This window comes from Pecten maximus, chromosome 14 (genome assembly GCF_902652985.1).
Source record: "Pecten maximus chromosome 14, xPecMax1.1, whole genome shotgun sequence".
Lineage (NCBI taxonomy): Eukaryota > Metazoa > Mollusca > Bivalvia > Pectinida > Pectinidae > Pecten > Pecten maximus.
Genome location: NC_047028.1, coordinates 19188670 through 19205310, shown reverse-complemented (window position 1 = coordinate 19205310; position 16641 = coordinate 19188670). Strand labels below are relative to the sequence as shown.

The 16641-nt window shown below is 35.5% G+C and overlaps 1 protein-coding gene and 1 long non-coding RNA gene across 3 annotated transcripts in view; one reads left to right on the top strand and one right to left on the bottom strand.

Annotated features, from left to right (window-relative positions):
• The window catches only part of LOC117341946 (mucin-3A-like), a 58363-nt gene extending 46324 nt beyond the window's left edge, over nucleotides 1-12039 (top strand). For both annotated transcript variants that reach the window (XM_033903829.1, XM_033903830.1), the window contains exons 15-16: nucleotides 5993-6184; nucleotides 10013-12039. In XM_033903829.1, the coding sequence (XP_033759720.1) occupies nucleotides 5993-6184; nucleotides 10013-10117 (297 nt within the window). In that variant the 3' untranslated portion in view covers nucleotides 10118-12039. The remainder of the gene's footprint in view (nucleotides 1-5992; nucleotides 6185-10012) is intronic.
• LOC117341948 lies at nucleotides 2091-4683 on the bottom strand. Its single transcript, XR_004535716.1, has 2 exons — nucleotides 4536-4683; nucleotides 2091-2138 (listed from the first exon to the last, which is right to left on the bottom strand). It is a non-coding gene; the product is annotated as an uncharacterized LOC117341948 (long non-coding RNA).
• Nucleotides 12040-16641: the final 4602 nt, after the last annotated feature.

The following is a 16641-nucleotide window of genomic DNA, read 5'->3' as shown; positions in this document are numbered from 1 at the left end:
AGCGCTTGAAGAACCATTACACATGCATGACACTGTTGTACATTCAATATACGTCACATCGTGAAAATATTGCAACATTCAAGTATAACGATAATACTGTTTACTTCATTTCTTTTGTACAATATCGTTTACATTAAAATGTTGATTTCAATAGTAAAACTTGTCTTTTGAGCTTTAAATTAGCATTCATTTATTCATGATTAATGTATTCATTTAATTATTTATTATATTGTGTTTAAGATGCAACATGCAATAGTGTGAACAGCCTGATCGGTTCGTCGGCAACAGTAACATGTAGTGTAAACAAAGACACATACAGTTACATAAATGTGACATTTACTGCACGTGTCACACAGACGTCAAACCACGTGGTAGATATTATTCCTGGCACGGGAGCAGTTAACGATAACAGCGGCGCAGACAGGAGTGTGACAGTCACTAATGGTGGAAAAGAAATCGACATTACCTTTACATCACTTACCTGTACGAACGAGGGGACTTTCCACATCAAAGTGTTTGCAGGATCAGAGGTTTCGTCTACCTCTGCCTCAGTCAGCGTTAGAGGTAATTGGAATTCGGTAAACGTAATTCCATGCTATGATATGACTTTTGTTAGATATAATTCCATGGTATATGATATTACGTTGTTCCTATATGCAATGTAATAAAACCAGATTTTCATGTATGAGTGTATTATTCGCCGTAGCAATTAAAAGTTGAATGAAATTGAAATTAAGTTATCTTATAGCCATCGTGATTTGTCTTTCGTTTAACTAGTTGCACTACTGTGATCAAGTTCAAACATGTCTGAAACGAACCTGAAATACTCGTTATGAGATGGCTCTTTTTTGAGGAATGTCCAAAATCCAAAATGGCCGCCATTTTGAAAAATGAAAATAAACATTTAAACAGTTCCATGGTAGTTATTTGAAATTGGTTGGAATGTAAAGGAAGTGAAGCCGATAAAGTGTTATTATTTCTGCGAACCCGTGAAAACTTTGACATGGAAGCCATGGCTTCTAACTTGTAACATGATTGTGAAATTACAGTATTGCACAATTCAAATCGTTGTCAGTACCACTATACTACTACATAGTATGTATATTACAAAGTACCAGTCTCATGAATCAAATGACCATTAAGGCTAGTAGGCATCTTGTTTATGTAAACCTGCACGCATGTACAGCGACCAAACTTTTATGGCTGGCCAATAATAATAATAAGCGTATACGATATATTATTCTTGTGGTTAATTGTATTGTTGACAAACGAAACGTAAATACACTTTTGCAAAGCTAAAAATTTGAAACAACTTCAAATAAACTATTTTGGTTGGTATTTATATGTTTATACATCTAATTGACAGATATACCGAAATCCAGCCCAACTCTCACCTCTGCCAAAAAAATTGCAACCGGTAGTCCTATGTATCCTGCTATCAAATGTTCAGGCGATACAGGTTATCCCTCTGGAGAGATCAATCTTCAGATGAAATTAGACGGGTCAAGTTCGTTCGTTAATGTCACGCAATTCACAACGACAGAAACATCCACAGACGGGAATTGTACCACAACGAAAGAGGTGTCCTTTAGTGGGAATCCCACTGTAGCTATGAACGGGTCCTATATTAGATGCGCCACAAGTCACTTGGATGCTAGTAATGTTCGTTTCTCGGCGGAAGAGTTTTTTTTCATTGTTGATGGTAAGTAACGACGAAATAGCTTTTTCTAATAAAATAAACGTACTTTATAGCTTTGTGTAAAATTTAAACTTGCTTCTTTGATCAGAATGATGTATAAGATATTGACGATTCACTCTCCACTGACATATTTTAGACTACAAAATGAATGTCGATTTGCAAGTTTTATTTTTATTTAAATTATATATTGACATTGATCATAATTTGCTTCATTGGCAACGTCCGCCATGGAAACAATGTTAATAATATGTAGTTTGATTCTTTTTAGTAACTTAGAAGCTGACAAAATAGCTGGTGCCAATTAGTCTCTCAATATTATTTAAGGTGTTAATTATTTAAACATATTATTTTAGTATACTTTTCTTCTTTATAACAAAAAACAAACAATGAATTTGGATTTAAATGACCGCAGCCTCATTTAATATGAAACGTATACAACCTCAGGTAGCACACCACAGTAAGACAGCCTGGCCATGGGCAATTTTTTTGTTAAGCAAATAACTCCTGTATTATGATATGTATAAAAAATGAAAAAATAAATGTACACTATAATTGGTATATCCAGTATGAAGTAGTACATACAGGCTTCACATTTATTAAAACAAAAATCAATAAATTGGTTCCGGATTTTAAATATCCGGATTTTCCGAACGTGTGTTTACACAGGAAATTTAGTTTCGCCTACAGCGCAAAATGGAAGCCCACAGAAAAGGTAAGATAGCGGAAAAACTTAATTTACAACATATGTCCAAACAAGATTAATTCTGTCTTTGGGATAGAGATATCTAATTTTAAATAGGTTTCAGAAAAAAAATTGTGTAGAGAATTGTGCCATTTTGGGTCAAATATCATAATATTTTGCAATTTTTGAGAATTTTTTAAGCTGTTACCATGGTATTCACAGCTCTAAAAATCACAGAAAATATCAGTTTACTTATCCTTCAGAGCTCTATTAAAATTGCAAATGTTGTACAGATTTCAAATATATATACTTTATTAGAGGTTATATGTAAGGTTAACTGGCAATGTTTACATATCTAAAGCATGTGCCATATTTTTCAGAATTTGGCATTTTTACTGTACACTGCTACCTTATAAGGGCTGAAAAATGTTATTTTTTGGAAATTGTGCTTAATTATGCTTGATTAAGCTTCATTTTAGTTCATTATTGCTCAAAAATGCATAAAAACAATTTAAAACTTGTTTATTATCAGGCTTGTCATATTAGAGGAATCAAGGGAGGTAACTCGCATATTTACCCATTTTAAGGGTGGATTAATTAAGCATAATGTTAATGAGTCAGTGTAAATTGAAAAGATATTCTATGTTTTATAACAAACCCAAAATAACTTATTGGGTATCTAACAAACCATATAGACTGAATTCTGGTTTGTTTTACCTGATTTATTACCCCGTATCCATGGAAACTATTACAGTAAGTGTTATTTTTTGAAATATTTGGTGAAACCATTATTTTCAATTTATTTATACATTGGTAAGCATGTAATTTCAATTGATGGAGTGTACGGTTGATACAATATTGTCAATTATTGTCACTTCCTTCGGTAAAGCAGAAAAAATAGCATTTTCCGCATAGAATGGGATCAGCGGACACTTTCATATGATCATTGGTACATATCTGAATTACCGGGGTGGAAACAGATGACTGTGATGTCATAGGCATGACATTTTGAAATCTTGGATGTCATGTCATGATTTATCAGTTAGAATATTGCATGTGTTGCTAAGCTGAGGTTTGGAAAGGAATTTGGTTATTTATTATGACACCATTGAGTATTTATGACGTCATAGATACCATCTGATGACGTCATAGTTACTGATGACGTCATGGTAACTATGACGTCATATTACAAGGCTAAATTTGATAGTTGTATAGTATTTTTTGCTTGATTACATGCACAGAGACTCAAAGTACCACATTCAACTCAAAACACAACTTTATTCAAGAGATATACAGAATTATGGGAGTTTTCATCTTTAAAATTACCTCCCCTTATTACTGGATTGGGAGAAAAAGTTGTCAAAATACACCTCTCAGGGAAATCAGCAATACTCGGTGACTATTAAAGTTACACAGTAACCCGATATGTCGTTTTGTTCGTCGGAACATATTCTAGACATTCATGGGGTTTTTAGTAAAATTAGAGTTAACAAAAGTGATGTATAAGGTAGCACACCACAGTAAGACAGCCTGGCCATGGGCAATTTTTTTGTTAAGCAAATAACTCCTGTATTATGATATGTATAAAAAATGAAAAAATAAATGTACACTATAATTGGTATATCCAGTATGAAGTAGTACATACAGGCTTCACATTTATTAAAACAAAAATCAATAAATTGGTTCCGGATTTTAAATATCCGGATTTTCCGAACGTGTGTTTACACAGGAAATTTAGTTTCGCCTACAGCGCAAAATGGAAGCCCACAGAAAAGGTAAGATAGCGGAAAAACTTAATTTACAACATATGTCCAAACAAGATTAATTCTGTCTTTGGGATAGAGATATCTAATTTTAAATAGGTTTCAGAAAAAAAATTGTGTAGAGAATTGTGCCATTTTGGGTCAAATATCATAATATTTTGCAATTTTTGAGAATTTTTTAAGCTGTTACCATGGTATTCACAGCTCTAAAAATCACAGAAAATATCAGTTTACTTATCCTTCAGAGCTCTATTAAAATTGCAAATGTTGTACAGATTTCAAATATATATACTTTATTAGAGGTTATATGTAAGGTTAACTGGCAATGTTTACATATCTAAAGCATGTGCCATATTTTTCAGAATTTGGCATTTTTACTGTACACTGCTACCTCAGAATATGGCGAGCAGGCTTATCAATTTATGAATTTAGTATGACAATGGCCGCAGCCAAAACTTAGTATTACAAGTGCATGCAAAGGCAAGGACCCATGCTAAATGTCTACCCGCAGGTACCCGGACATAAAGCCCCTTGCCCTCTGACCTAGCAGATTTTGCCTGCACTTGTAAAAATCCGAAACCACCTCTCGCAAGAGGAACCAACATCTCCAGCCTGGAGAAAACCATAATCCTGCCTTTAGCTCCCAGGATATCACGTGGCAAGCATTACAAGATCAGGATTATTATATTTAGACTTAGCACTGGCCTGCCAGAAACTCCTAGGATACCTCCTTAGCAAGATTTAGTCCCCCAGGGTAAACCATAGCAAGACTATTGGCCGACCAGAGCTCAGTCTAGTATAATTAATACCACCAGAATTAAATAATATGACACAAAAAATTATAATTATATGCCTGCCCGCCATATCCTGCCCTGAAATAAAGACTGCAGCATAAAAGTATAGCACTCGCGTAGTCGCGATCGTAGTCCAATACACAGTATTACAAAAACGCTGACCCGCGTTCCAGTCCTTATGCTGTAATGTAATTGTCTCCCTTCATCCAAATTCAAAGTCACTCAAGATACATAGAACTCATATGGTTGATGATTGGACCCAATTCACAGATTATGTTGTTACACTCAAGTCCCATCCACTTGCTGATTTTCCACAATAATCAGGTACTGAAAGAGATAAACTCGACAGCAGAAAAGTGGTAATATAACACAAAAGTGTTCAACTTTCAAATGCATTAAGTAATAATTAAATATCAACTTTGAATGTATGCGTATAACTTTGTATCTGTACATCAGCCACAGATACGTATACACCGTCAGCGGTAAACACGTGTACTAATACAACATAAGAGACCTTGTTTTAAATACATGTAACCTTACTTTAAAATTGAAATACTGAATTATTTGAGATAGGGCGGTGTGAAAGGGGTGGATGGTGGGGGAAATTTAATACTAAAAACCGGTTGTTATAAGAGTGCTGCTCATGAACGTGTCAAGTGCTACGAGATCTACTGAGAACTGATCAGCTTAATGCAGGATACTCCCGATATACCTTTACATGACAAATGATTAATTAAACAACTATCAGATGCAATAGGCATGAAGCTAATTTGTGCCTCCCTTATCCCGGAAGGGTCATCAGTTAACCTTATCTGACATATACAAACGGCCACCGAGACCGGTGCCCTGACAGCTACAAAATTTATATCCCCCTGCACTGCCTAATGGCAAGACCCTCTGTAATTGAGAGATAACTGAACAGCCATTAAATTAACCTTTGATATCGGGGTCATTATTTCACTCTTAACACTCGCCCTTTACTCAAATCTATTGATCGAAAATCCAAAATAAATTTGTTTAATTATATATTATTAATTAAACTGTATTATTACAGGGACCTTTTGCAGTGGAAAAGACGATGGGTTTTATTATCACCCTTACAGTTGTGGGCTTTGGATACAGTGTGCCAGTAACGTTCTATATGTCAACAGCTGCGGCCCAAATGCACCCTGTATTAATGTTGATGAAACAGCAAAAACAGGATCTTGTATTGAATCGTGTGCCCATTGTCCAAGCTACCAGACTCGTAGGTGTTTTCTCTGTGTTTTAAATTCAAAGATACAACTTCCAATTTTATCATTATCATATTTTAAATTTGACTTTTATCGGAATTATTGATTAATTCAATCTTTCAATTTGATATATCGGTGCTTTTATTGTGTGGCAACCTGCTGCCACATTACCAACATGGCGGTAATGATTTTTGTGTTTTTATTCATAGTATCTCTTAAAATACATACGTCTTTTTTAAAAAAAAGTAAAAAAACAATTGTAATTGATAAAATATTTGTATAAATAATTTTGCTTTTTGTTGGCAGGTAATCACTGTTAAATCGGACAAAAATATCAAGAACATTTCTTTTCTTAATTTGAATTCGTTTCTCCTTTACAGATATTCCTGGGAGTGGTACGAAATGAAACAAGTAAAAAGCGAACGAGGTGTTTAGTCAAAGCTTATGTCTATAGCGTGTGGAGACTTTGTCAGACGAGAATACACAGGCTGAGTGAAATCAAATCATCCATAGCAAGTATCCCATTAGATTATTAAATAGACAAATGACTTGTTAGTGTCTCGGCCTTTTATTATTAGTAACTTAAAGTACTTTACCGGATGTCGTATCGGCGCTACGAATGTCGGGTTTCTACCGGGGTGGAAACAGATGACTGTGATGTCATAGGCATGACATTTTGAAATCTTGGATGTCATGTCATGATTTATCAGTTAGAATATTGCATGTGTTGCTAAGCTGAGGTTTGGAAAGGAATTTGGTTATTTATTATGACACCATTGAGTATTTATGACGTCATAGATACCATCTGATGACGTCATAGTTACTGATGACGTCATGGTAACTATGACGTCATATTACAAGGCTAAATTTGATAGTTGTATAGTATTTTTTGCTTGATTACATGCACAGAGACTCAAAGTACCACATTCAACTCAAAACACAACTTTATTCAAGAGATATACAGAATTATGGGAGTTTTCATCTTTAAAATTACCTCCCCTTATTACTGGATTGGGAGAAAAAGTTGTCAAAATACACCTCTCAGGGAAATCAGCAATACTCGGTGACTATTAAAGATACACAGTAACCCGATATGTCGTTTTGTTCGTCGGAACATATTCTAGACATTCATGGGGTTTTTAGTAAAATTAGAGTTAACAAAAGTGATGTATAAGGTAGCACACCACAGTAAGACAGCCTGGCCATGGGCAATTTTTTTGTTAAGCAAATAACTCCTGTATTATGATATGTATAAAAAATGAAAAAATAAATGTACACTATAATTGGTATATCCAGTATGAAGTAGTACATACAGGCTTCACATTTATTAAAACAAAAATCAATAAATTGGTTCCGGATTTTAAATATCCGGATTTTCCGAACGTGTGTTTACACAGGAAATTTAGTTTCGCCTACAGCGCAAAATGGAAGCCCACAGAAAAGGTAAGATAGCGGAAAAACTTAATTTACAACATATGTCCAAACAAGATTAATTCTGTCTTTGGGATAGAGATATCTAATTTTAAATAGGTTTCAGAAAAAAAATTGTGTAGAGAATTGTGCCATTTTGGGTCAAATATCATAATATTTTGCAATTTTTGAGAATTTTTTAAGCTGTTACCATGGTATTCACAGCTCTAAAAATCACAGAAAATATCAGTTTACTTATCCTTCAGAGCTCTATTAAAATTGCAAATGTTGTACAGATTTCAAATATATATACTTTATTAGAGGTTATATGTAAGGTTAACTGGCAATGTTTACATATCTAAAGCATGTGCCATATTTTTCAGAATTTGGCATTTTTACTGTACACTGCTACCTCAGAATATGGCGAGCAGGCTTATCAATTTATGAATTTAGTATGACAATGGCCGCAGCCAAAACTTAGTATTACAAGTGCATGCAAAGGCAAGGACCCATGCTAAATGTCTACCCGCAGGTACCCGGACATAAAGCCCCTTGCCCTCTGACCTAGCAGATTTTGCCTGCACTTGTAAAAATCCGAAACCACCTCTCGCAAGAGGAACCAACATCTCCAGCCTGGAGAAAACCATAATCCTGCCTTTAGCTCCCAGGATATCACGTGGCAAGCATTACAAGATCAGGATTATTATATTTAGACTTAGCACTGGCCTGCCAGAAACTCCTAGGATACCTCCTTAGCAAGATTTAGTCCCCCAGGGTAAACCATAGCAAGACTATTGGCCGACCAGAGCTCAGTCTAGTATAATTAATACCACCAGAATTAAATAATATGACACAAAAAATTATAATTATATGCCTGCCCGCCATATCCTGCCCTGAAATAAAGACTGCAGCATAAAAGTATAGCACTCGCGTAGTCGCGATCGTAGTCCAATACACAGTATTACAAAAACGCTGACCCGCGTTCCAGTCCTTATGCTGTAATGTAATTGTCTCCCTTCATCCAAATTCAAAGTCACTCAAGATACATAGAACTCATATGGTTGATGATTGGACCCAATTCACAGAATTATGTTGTTACACTCAAGTCCCATCCACTTGCTGATTTTCCACAATAATCAGGTACTGAAAGAGATAAACTCGACAGCAGAAAAGTGGTAATATAACACAAAAGTGTTCAACTTTCAAATGCATTAAGTAATAATTAAATATCAACTTTGAATGTATGCGTATAACTTTGTATCTGTACATCAGCCACAGATACGTATACACCGTCAGCGGTAAACACGTGTACTAATACAACATAAGAGACCTTGTTTTAAATACATGTAACCTTACTTTAAAATTGAAATACTGAATTATTTGAGATAGGGCGGTGTGAAAGGGGTGGATGGTGGGGGAAATTTAATACTAAAAACCGGTTGTTATAAGAGTGCTGCTCATGAACGTGTCAAGTGCTACGAGATCTACTGAGAACTGATCAGCTTAATGCAGGATACTCCCGATATACCTTTACATGACAAATGATTAATTAAACAACTATCAGATGCAATAGGCATGAAGCTAATTTGTGCCTCCCTTATCCCGGAAGGGTCATCAGTTAACCTTATCTGACATATACAAACGGCCACCGAGACCGGTGCCCTGACAGCTACAAAATTTATATCCCCCTGCACTGCCTAATGGCAAGACCCTCTGTAATTGAGAGATAACTGAACAGCCATTAAATTAACCTTTGATATCGGGGTCATTATTTCACTCTTAACACTCGCCCTTTACTCAAATCTATTGATCGAAAATCCAAAATAAATTTGTTTAATTATATATTATTAATTAAACTGTATTATTACAGGGACCTTTTGCAGTGGAAAAGACGATGGGTTTTATTATCACCCTTACAGTTGTGGGCTTTGGATACAGTGTGCCAGTAACGTTCTATATGTCAGCAGCTGCGGCGCAAGTGCACCCTGTATTAATGTTGATGAAACAGCAAAAACAGGAGTTTGTAGTCAACCGTGTGCCCATTGTCCAAGCTACCAGACTCGTAGGTGTTTTCTCTGTGTTTTAAATTCAAAGATACAGCTTCCAATTTTATCATTATCATATTTTAAATTTGACTTTTATCGGAATTATTGATTAATTCAATCTTTCAATTTGATATATCGGTGCTTTTATTGTGTGGCAACCTGCTGCCACATTACCAACATGGCGGTAATGATTTTTGTGTTTTTATTCATAGTATCTCTTAAAATACATACGTCTTTTTTTAAAAAAAAAGTAAAAAAAACAATTGTAATTGATAAAATATTTGTATAAATAATTTTGCTTTTTGTTGGCAGATAATCACTGTTGAATCAGACAAAAATATCAAGAACATTTCTTTTCTTAACTTGAATTCGTTTCTCCTTTTACAGGTATTCCTGGGAGTGGTACGAAATGAAACAAGTAAAATGCGAACGAGGTGGTTAAGTCATAAGACTATACTGTCTATACATGCGTGTTGGAGACTTTTGTCATGAACGAGAATACACATTTGGCTGCATGTGGAAATAATCAATTATTCATCCAATAAGCATGTATCCCATTCGATTAATCTAAAATAGACAAATGACTATGTTAGTTGTCCTCGGACCTTTTAATTTATATAATGTAACTCTAAATGTACCTTTACTCTGGACTGTCGTACTTGGCTGCTACGAATTGTACGGGTGTTCTTACATATTAGAGAATTCTGACTAATGCTGGAACGGCATTAATGTTTGAACATCAAATGTTAATCATAGGATGTATTAATACTATTCTATGTCCAATAAAAACTTTCCAACAGGTAACTTGACCTATATCTAAGTAGATGACAGGGAACAGTTGAGTAGTAGGACGAGTCGGAGATCCGGGCAAACAACACTCCTACTCCGGAAGTTAGTGTGTCCCGAAGACTTGCATCGCCCTATGTTATCAACCCAGATTTGGAAGGTCACAATGAGAGGAATCTGTTGGCTAAAGAACAGACTCCCACAATATCCAGCAGTCGCCTGTTGTGAGTTTAGACAAGAATACCTTCGCTCTTTGTCAACCTCCAGTATTTAGGCAGCAGAATACCATGCTTAGCCTCCGAACACTGGTGTGGTTGAGTTATTTGAACTCTGCGATAGCGTATATCTGACCCTCCTATTTGTGACGTCACAACTTGTAATCTAAAAGAAAGCTTTCATTGACAGCTTATGCACATGTATCGGGACGGAGTAAACAGTTTCCGATAATCTGTATTGTTGAAAAGAGCGAATCAACAGGGAATCTGTTTTAATGTAAACTTTATTTTTTCATGCATTGTTAATTTTATTACAAAACAAAAGTAACTTTCTGTGCAGTAAGTACGATATGCTTTACTGATATGAGCATTATAATCTACGTGGCTATCATTTTTTTTTTAAATCTATCCAGCTAATAACTACAATTCGTTGAGGGTTTGATTGTATTTTTGATAATGAATACACGTTCTAATAATCACACATAATGTTGCTTCCTATATCGAGATTGACGTTTCATATCATAAGTATGAAATGGATTCAGAAGTGATTAAAAGTTGTTATTACAAAGTTAGATTCCAATATCTACACTTTCCTTTGTTACTGAAATTAGTCGATTACATCATTAGACCAGAATTGCATGGCCATTGAGCTTAAATTATGAAATGCTCACTTCATGACTGTTGATAAATATACAATAACCCAAACACAAGATAATGATTGTTTTGACTGTCCGATATATATCTTGTGTACTTAATTAGATCAATTATGACAGCCAATTTCAATAATACATGTACTATGCTCATATCATAATTTTCTCTGACCTTACGTTCATGTATTCGTATATTATGATTTTTATTATTTATTCAATCTATATTAATTTACTATGTCATTCATTTTTTTTACTGTGTTGTGAGATATTAACATTGCCTGGATAAAATCTCGTGAATTCTTTGACTGATTTAATCTTGCACATATCGTATCCGTCTCCTCTGCTACGTGATCCATCTGACATACTTTCATTGAATTTCGTCAGGATTAGAAATACCGTCTGTCTATGATCATCAGCTTGTACGTAGGAAGATATGAGGATTATATCCCTCTGTGTCGGTGTGCGAGGGCAGTACACATCAATTTAGATGCATACTGATATATATGTACAAGCGATGTTTTCTTTGATAGAGCACAAATAGACAATATGTCACAAATGCAATTATATTTGCTGAGGTTTATAGGGGATGCGCAATGAATCAATCCTTCGAACAATTTGTGATAATTCAAAGTTATATATTATTTTTGTACTCCATTTTACTGTGATTTTGTAAACTGACCATTACATCTTTATATATACGCTCTATGTTATGAATTTCAGAACAGATAATGTAAAATAAATGCTTTATATGAAACAATCCAAATATCCTTATTTTTATTATTGATAGTCATGGAGTTTGGGTATTTGTGCTTTTGGGGTAGCTATTTCCTGTATTTAAAGAAACAATCATACTAACAGTTGTATTGTCCTCTTGCATTCTCCAGAAGTGGATTTTTAAGTCACCTGAGACGAAGTCTCAGTTGACCTATTGCGATCGCCTTTTGGCCGGCGTCTTCCTTCGTGCGTCGTCCGTCGTAAACAATTTACATTTTAAACTTCTTCTCAATAACCAACAGGCCTAGAGACCTGATATTGGCATGCTTGGATGAAGGGCTACAAAGTTTGTTCAAGTGGATGACCTTGACCTCTATTCAAGGTCAGAGGGGTCAAATATGCTAAAGTCTTTAAACGACTTCTTCTTCCAAAAGGCCCAGAGACCCAATGTTAGGTCTGTAGCATGATGGGTGAAAGGGCTACCACGTTTGTTGAAATGGGTGACCTTTACTTTCATTTAAGGTCACAGGGGTGAAATATGCTACAATCTTTAAACGACTTCTTCTTGATAACCAAGAGGCCCAGAGACCAAATATTAGGTCTGTAGCATGCTGGGATGAAGGGCTACCAGTCTGTTCAAGTGGATAACATTGACCTTCATGTAAGGCCACAGGGGTCAATTGTATGCTTAAATCTTTATATGACTTCTTCGTGTTAGCCGAAAGGCCCAGAGACCCAATATTATGTATGTTGCATGCTGGGATGAAAGGGCTACCAAGTGTAAAAGATTGTAAAAGACAATAGGTGTACATGGATAAAATAGTAAGTTTCACTAGAATTTCCTAAATACGACCAATGCCAGGAGGAAAGGGTTTACTCAAAACAACAGCATGATAATTCGTTAACAACAAACCATATAACTTAACATATTATAAGAGGATTAAGAAATGTATGGTTCTGGGGGTTCAGATGACATATTTTTCTAGAAGGATATCGAAATTGATATGCTCGATACTCGCATGTTTGGCAGGTCATGTCACTACCCTTGATTCTTTTTTTTCGATATAAAACGCCAATATTGTAATTTTACCTGGACTTGTCTTGTTGTTGTTGATGAAACAGGCGGTGCTTACCATTCAATTTTCCCAATGAAACGTATGTTTTGTCTTATATATTAATTCATGTACATTTTCATTCAGCTAAACTATTTTTTTTTTATTGTACAGTATCTTCTCTCCTTTTACAACTAATTTCAACTCGCGAGTTTGTGAATTATCAGGACGTACCAGACTAGGATTTGTTATTAGATAAAAATGCTGATTGTAATCAGTGTACAGTACGCGTCAGGTGTTATGGTTCTCTTTCACCCTCAGGGTTGCGAGTGTCACTCGAGTGTAGGGGATTAAGTACGCCCCGTGTTTCAACTCGGGTGTTTCCACCGGCCACCACCGGCCGGGGCCTGGCGAGTGTAGGGGATTAAGATCGTAGGAAAAGGTGTGAAGGCTCACAGCTGGTGACGTGGTCATGGTCAGAGTTTTGCGACCTTTCACCTTTACCTGTACTGATTGTTTTACCATGTAACAATTCATTTACATGCTCCTTCGGATTTTGAGAAAACGTAAAATACAGTATAGCTGTAGATTGGCTGAATGATCATGAAGTCATACGTAATTTTTATTAATTGGCAACGAACTCGTGTCCTAGCTGCTATTACTCTCACGGACGTCAATTATCACAAGTATACCTAGTAAGGCATCAGTACGTGGGATGATTATCAATTTAGACAAAATATTTCTGGTGTTTTCAAAACAAGCACTAACTCATAGAGTTTTCGTACCCGTCTCCATCGCATCACGCCACACAAAATGCCCGAACCTCGTCTTGCAGTACAAACTCTAATGCTTTATACACATGTACATGTAAATGTAATAAAGAATTTGTATATCGATTCAAGGGTGAGCAAATGGTATTGATTTGAATTGTGTAACCATAAGTATGTTTTAAACATTTGATCGCTGACACGAGTAATATTGCCAACGCTACGAACCAATCACAATCCATGATTCTAAAACCACGCCCACAAATGGTGCAGTGAGTGTCAATCAACGCATCAGAGCGAAACGTGTCACATATCTTCACATTGTATTACATCCGCAAACATAATTCAAAAATAAATAAAATACTCTTTTTACTTATATCTTATAGAAACATCAGCACCCGTAACCAGAAAATTATTATCAGCTAAGCCATTTTTTTATTTACTTTCATCGCACGTTCATTTTAATACTTGTTTAGGTTCATAGTCTCGTGAACCGAATCAGACTTTAGTTGGTTCATATAGCGACAATGCAGCGCAAATGTAAATATTTAAGTTCATATTCCGTATTGTATCAAAACGATATTTAACTAGTTATTGGTGCATGCCTCGCTAACAAAAATGTATCGTTTGTGTTCTTAATTTTTTTTTTAATTGCACACATTTCCCTTAACTTGTGAACAAATCAAAAATTTAAATGAAAAGGTGCTACAATTTGTAATACCAGAAACATATATAACAGAGATAAGTAGCTCTCTATTTGCCCCGAAGTGATACCCTCATGAGCAAAGACCGATTTACCTGTGCTCGCGTGTGTGATAGGGGACAAGGCCTTCTCGATAAGGGATATGCTTGACTGGTCACGAATAAAAGGAGCCATGCACCAGTTGTACGGGTAAATAGCGATTTTATTTATCCCTAATACGCGTTTCTGGTAATACGTCCAAATATTTTTTTTAATTTACCAGAAATTAATATGAATCTATGTAAATATACAATATACGTACATTGTATCTGCCTGTACATTGAAGTAACCGAGGCGTGTGATAGAGCCGCGGTCGTGTCTGGATTCATGGGTTAATATACTAATTATATAATTAGCGTCCGGTAGTAAAAAGGCGGTCATGAGCATACATGTATATGGCTTCCTTAAGTTTTCATAATGATACCATGACAACTCTTTGTTTATTTAACATTCGGAAAAAAATTACTTTAAAACTCTACTCATACTCAAACTGTCAAATTGTAATAATTATATCGTGGCTCTTATACATATTATAAGTGTACATGTACGTGAAGTCAGCACACTCGATACACTAGTACCGATAACATATTTTCTGTTCAATATGCCACCTCGGAATATTACGAAAGGATGTTCAAACTGTTTAGTTACATTTCATCAGAGACTTGTGTATATCAGGATATATACGTATCAGATTTCATGATACTAGTTTAGTTGTTCCGAGATCCAGGATTCTTTGTGATGGTAGTGTAACGATAGGCCAGGTGTATAGTGTTCAATGGGGACATAAACAGACAGAAGTGTCAGATGTTTTTTTTGTTTTTTGTTTTAGTTAAGTTATTATTATATTAATCATTCAAGACTTACTTCAAAGTCAATCGAAAGCCGAGCGATATTTACTCGCTCGCGCGCCAATCACAATATTGCTATAAATAACACAAACACCAAGGCGGCAAAATATCGTTAAGTTTTGTTTTCTCGATTTCCCGGTAAACTTTTGTGGTACTCATCTAGCTAGGAATTAAAAACTAAAAACGTACATAATTTTGAGTGTATATGTACCGTACATTTACAAAACAATACATCTGTAGTATCGCTAGTATAGATCGTGATTTCATTACATAAAAAAATATCTCCGTTTTCTCAACACCGGGCTGGGATACTGCAGAGACGTGTATATCAGATATATCACGTTTCTGGATACTGTAAGTACAAAATGTGAGTCCAGCTACAGAGTACCTGTACTGTACGACAAGGTATGTTCCAACAAACACATCACGGTATCAGGCAGTGTATACCTGTCAATCATGAATCAGGACCTTTGTTCCACTAATCCCCAACACTCTTCCACACCGTGTCGCGCGGTGTCAGTAAACAGGTGAACACTCGGGTTTTGAGCCGATGTCAGCCGGTGTTTCAACCGACATGCAACCGACTGAGTGAGTGGAAGGGATTAGACCTCGCCACTGTGGCGGTGATTGGGGACCATACCACCTGACGCGTACTGTAAATCATTATCGGTTCTAATACAACATATACATTCAACCGAAAATATGATATCACGTTTCAGACCTATTTTGAAAAGATAATGGATCTCTATGTGAGCACTGTTAATAATTTGTATTCAGTCAACATCGCAACACTATCTTACTAAATTGCTTCACCTGATCTTCATCTACACTATTTAATGCAAAATATAAATATTTCACTATTATTCTGGGGTTTTTTGCACTATTTTGATACACTTAACATTATATTTTTCCTGAATATGTGATGTATCATTAACCTCATAATGCATTATGAAAACAAAACATCACGGAAACCTGCTTAATTTGTGATGTCTTGGTATATGCTTTTTTTTTGTGATAAGTTTGTCAGCCTTCATTTACAGCTGTGTTTCCTGTTTTAATAGTTGAAGATTCCCCTGTCATCCCCTAGAGTTTGGCAGATATTACGTACTGGTTACAAAACAAAAAAACTGCAAAGGTTACAATACGATGACGTCACGCCTACAGTGCATTTCCCGTCGATTATCTAATCACGTCAACATTGTGTTGCATCATTACATTTGTTAATTGTTCAACCAAATAAAC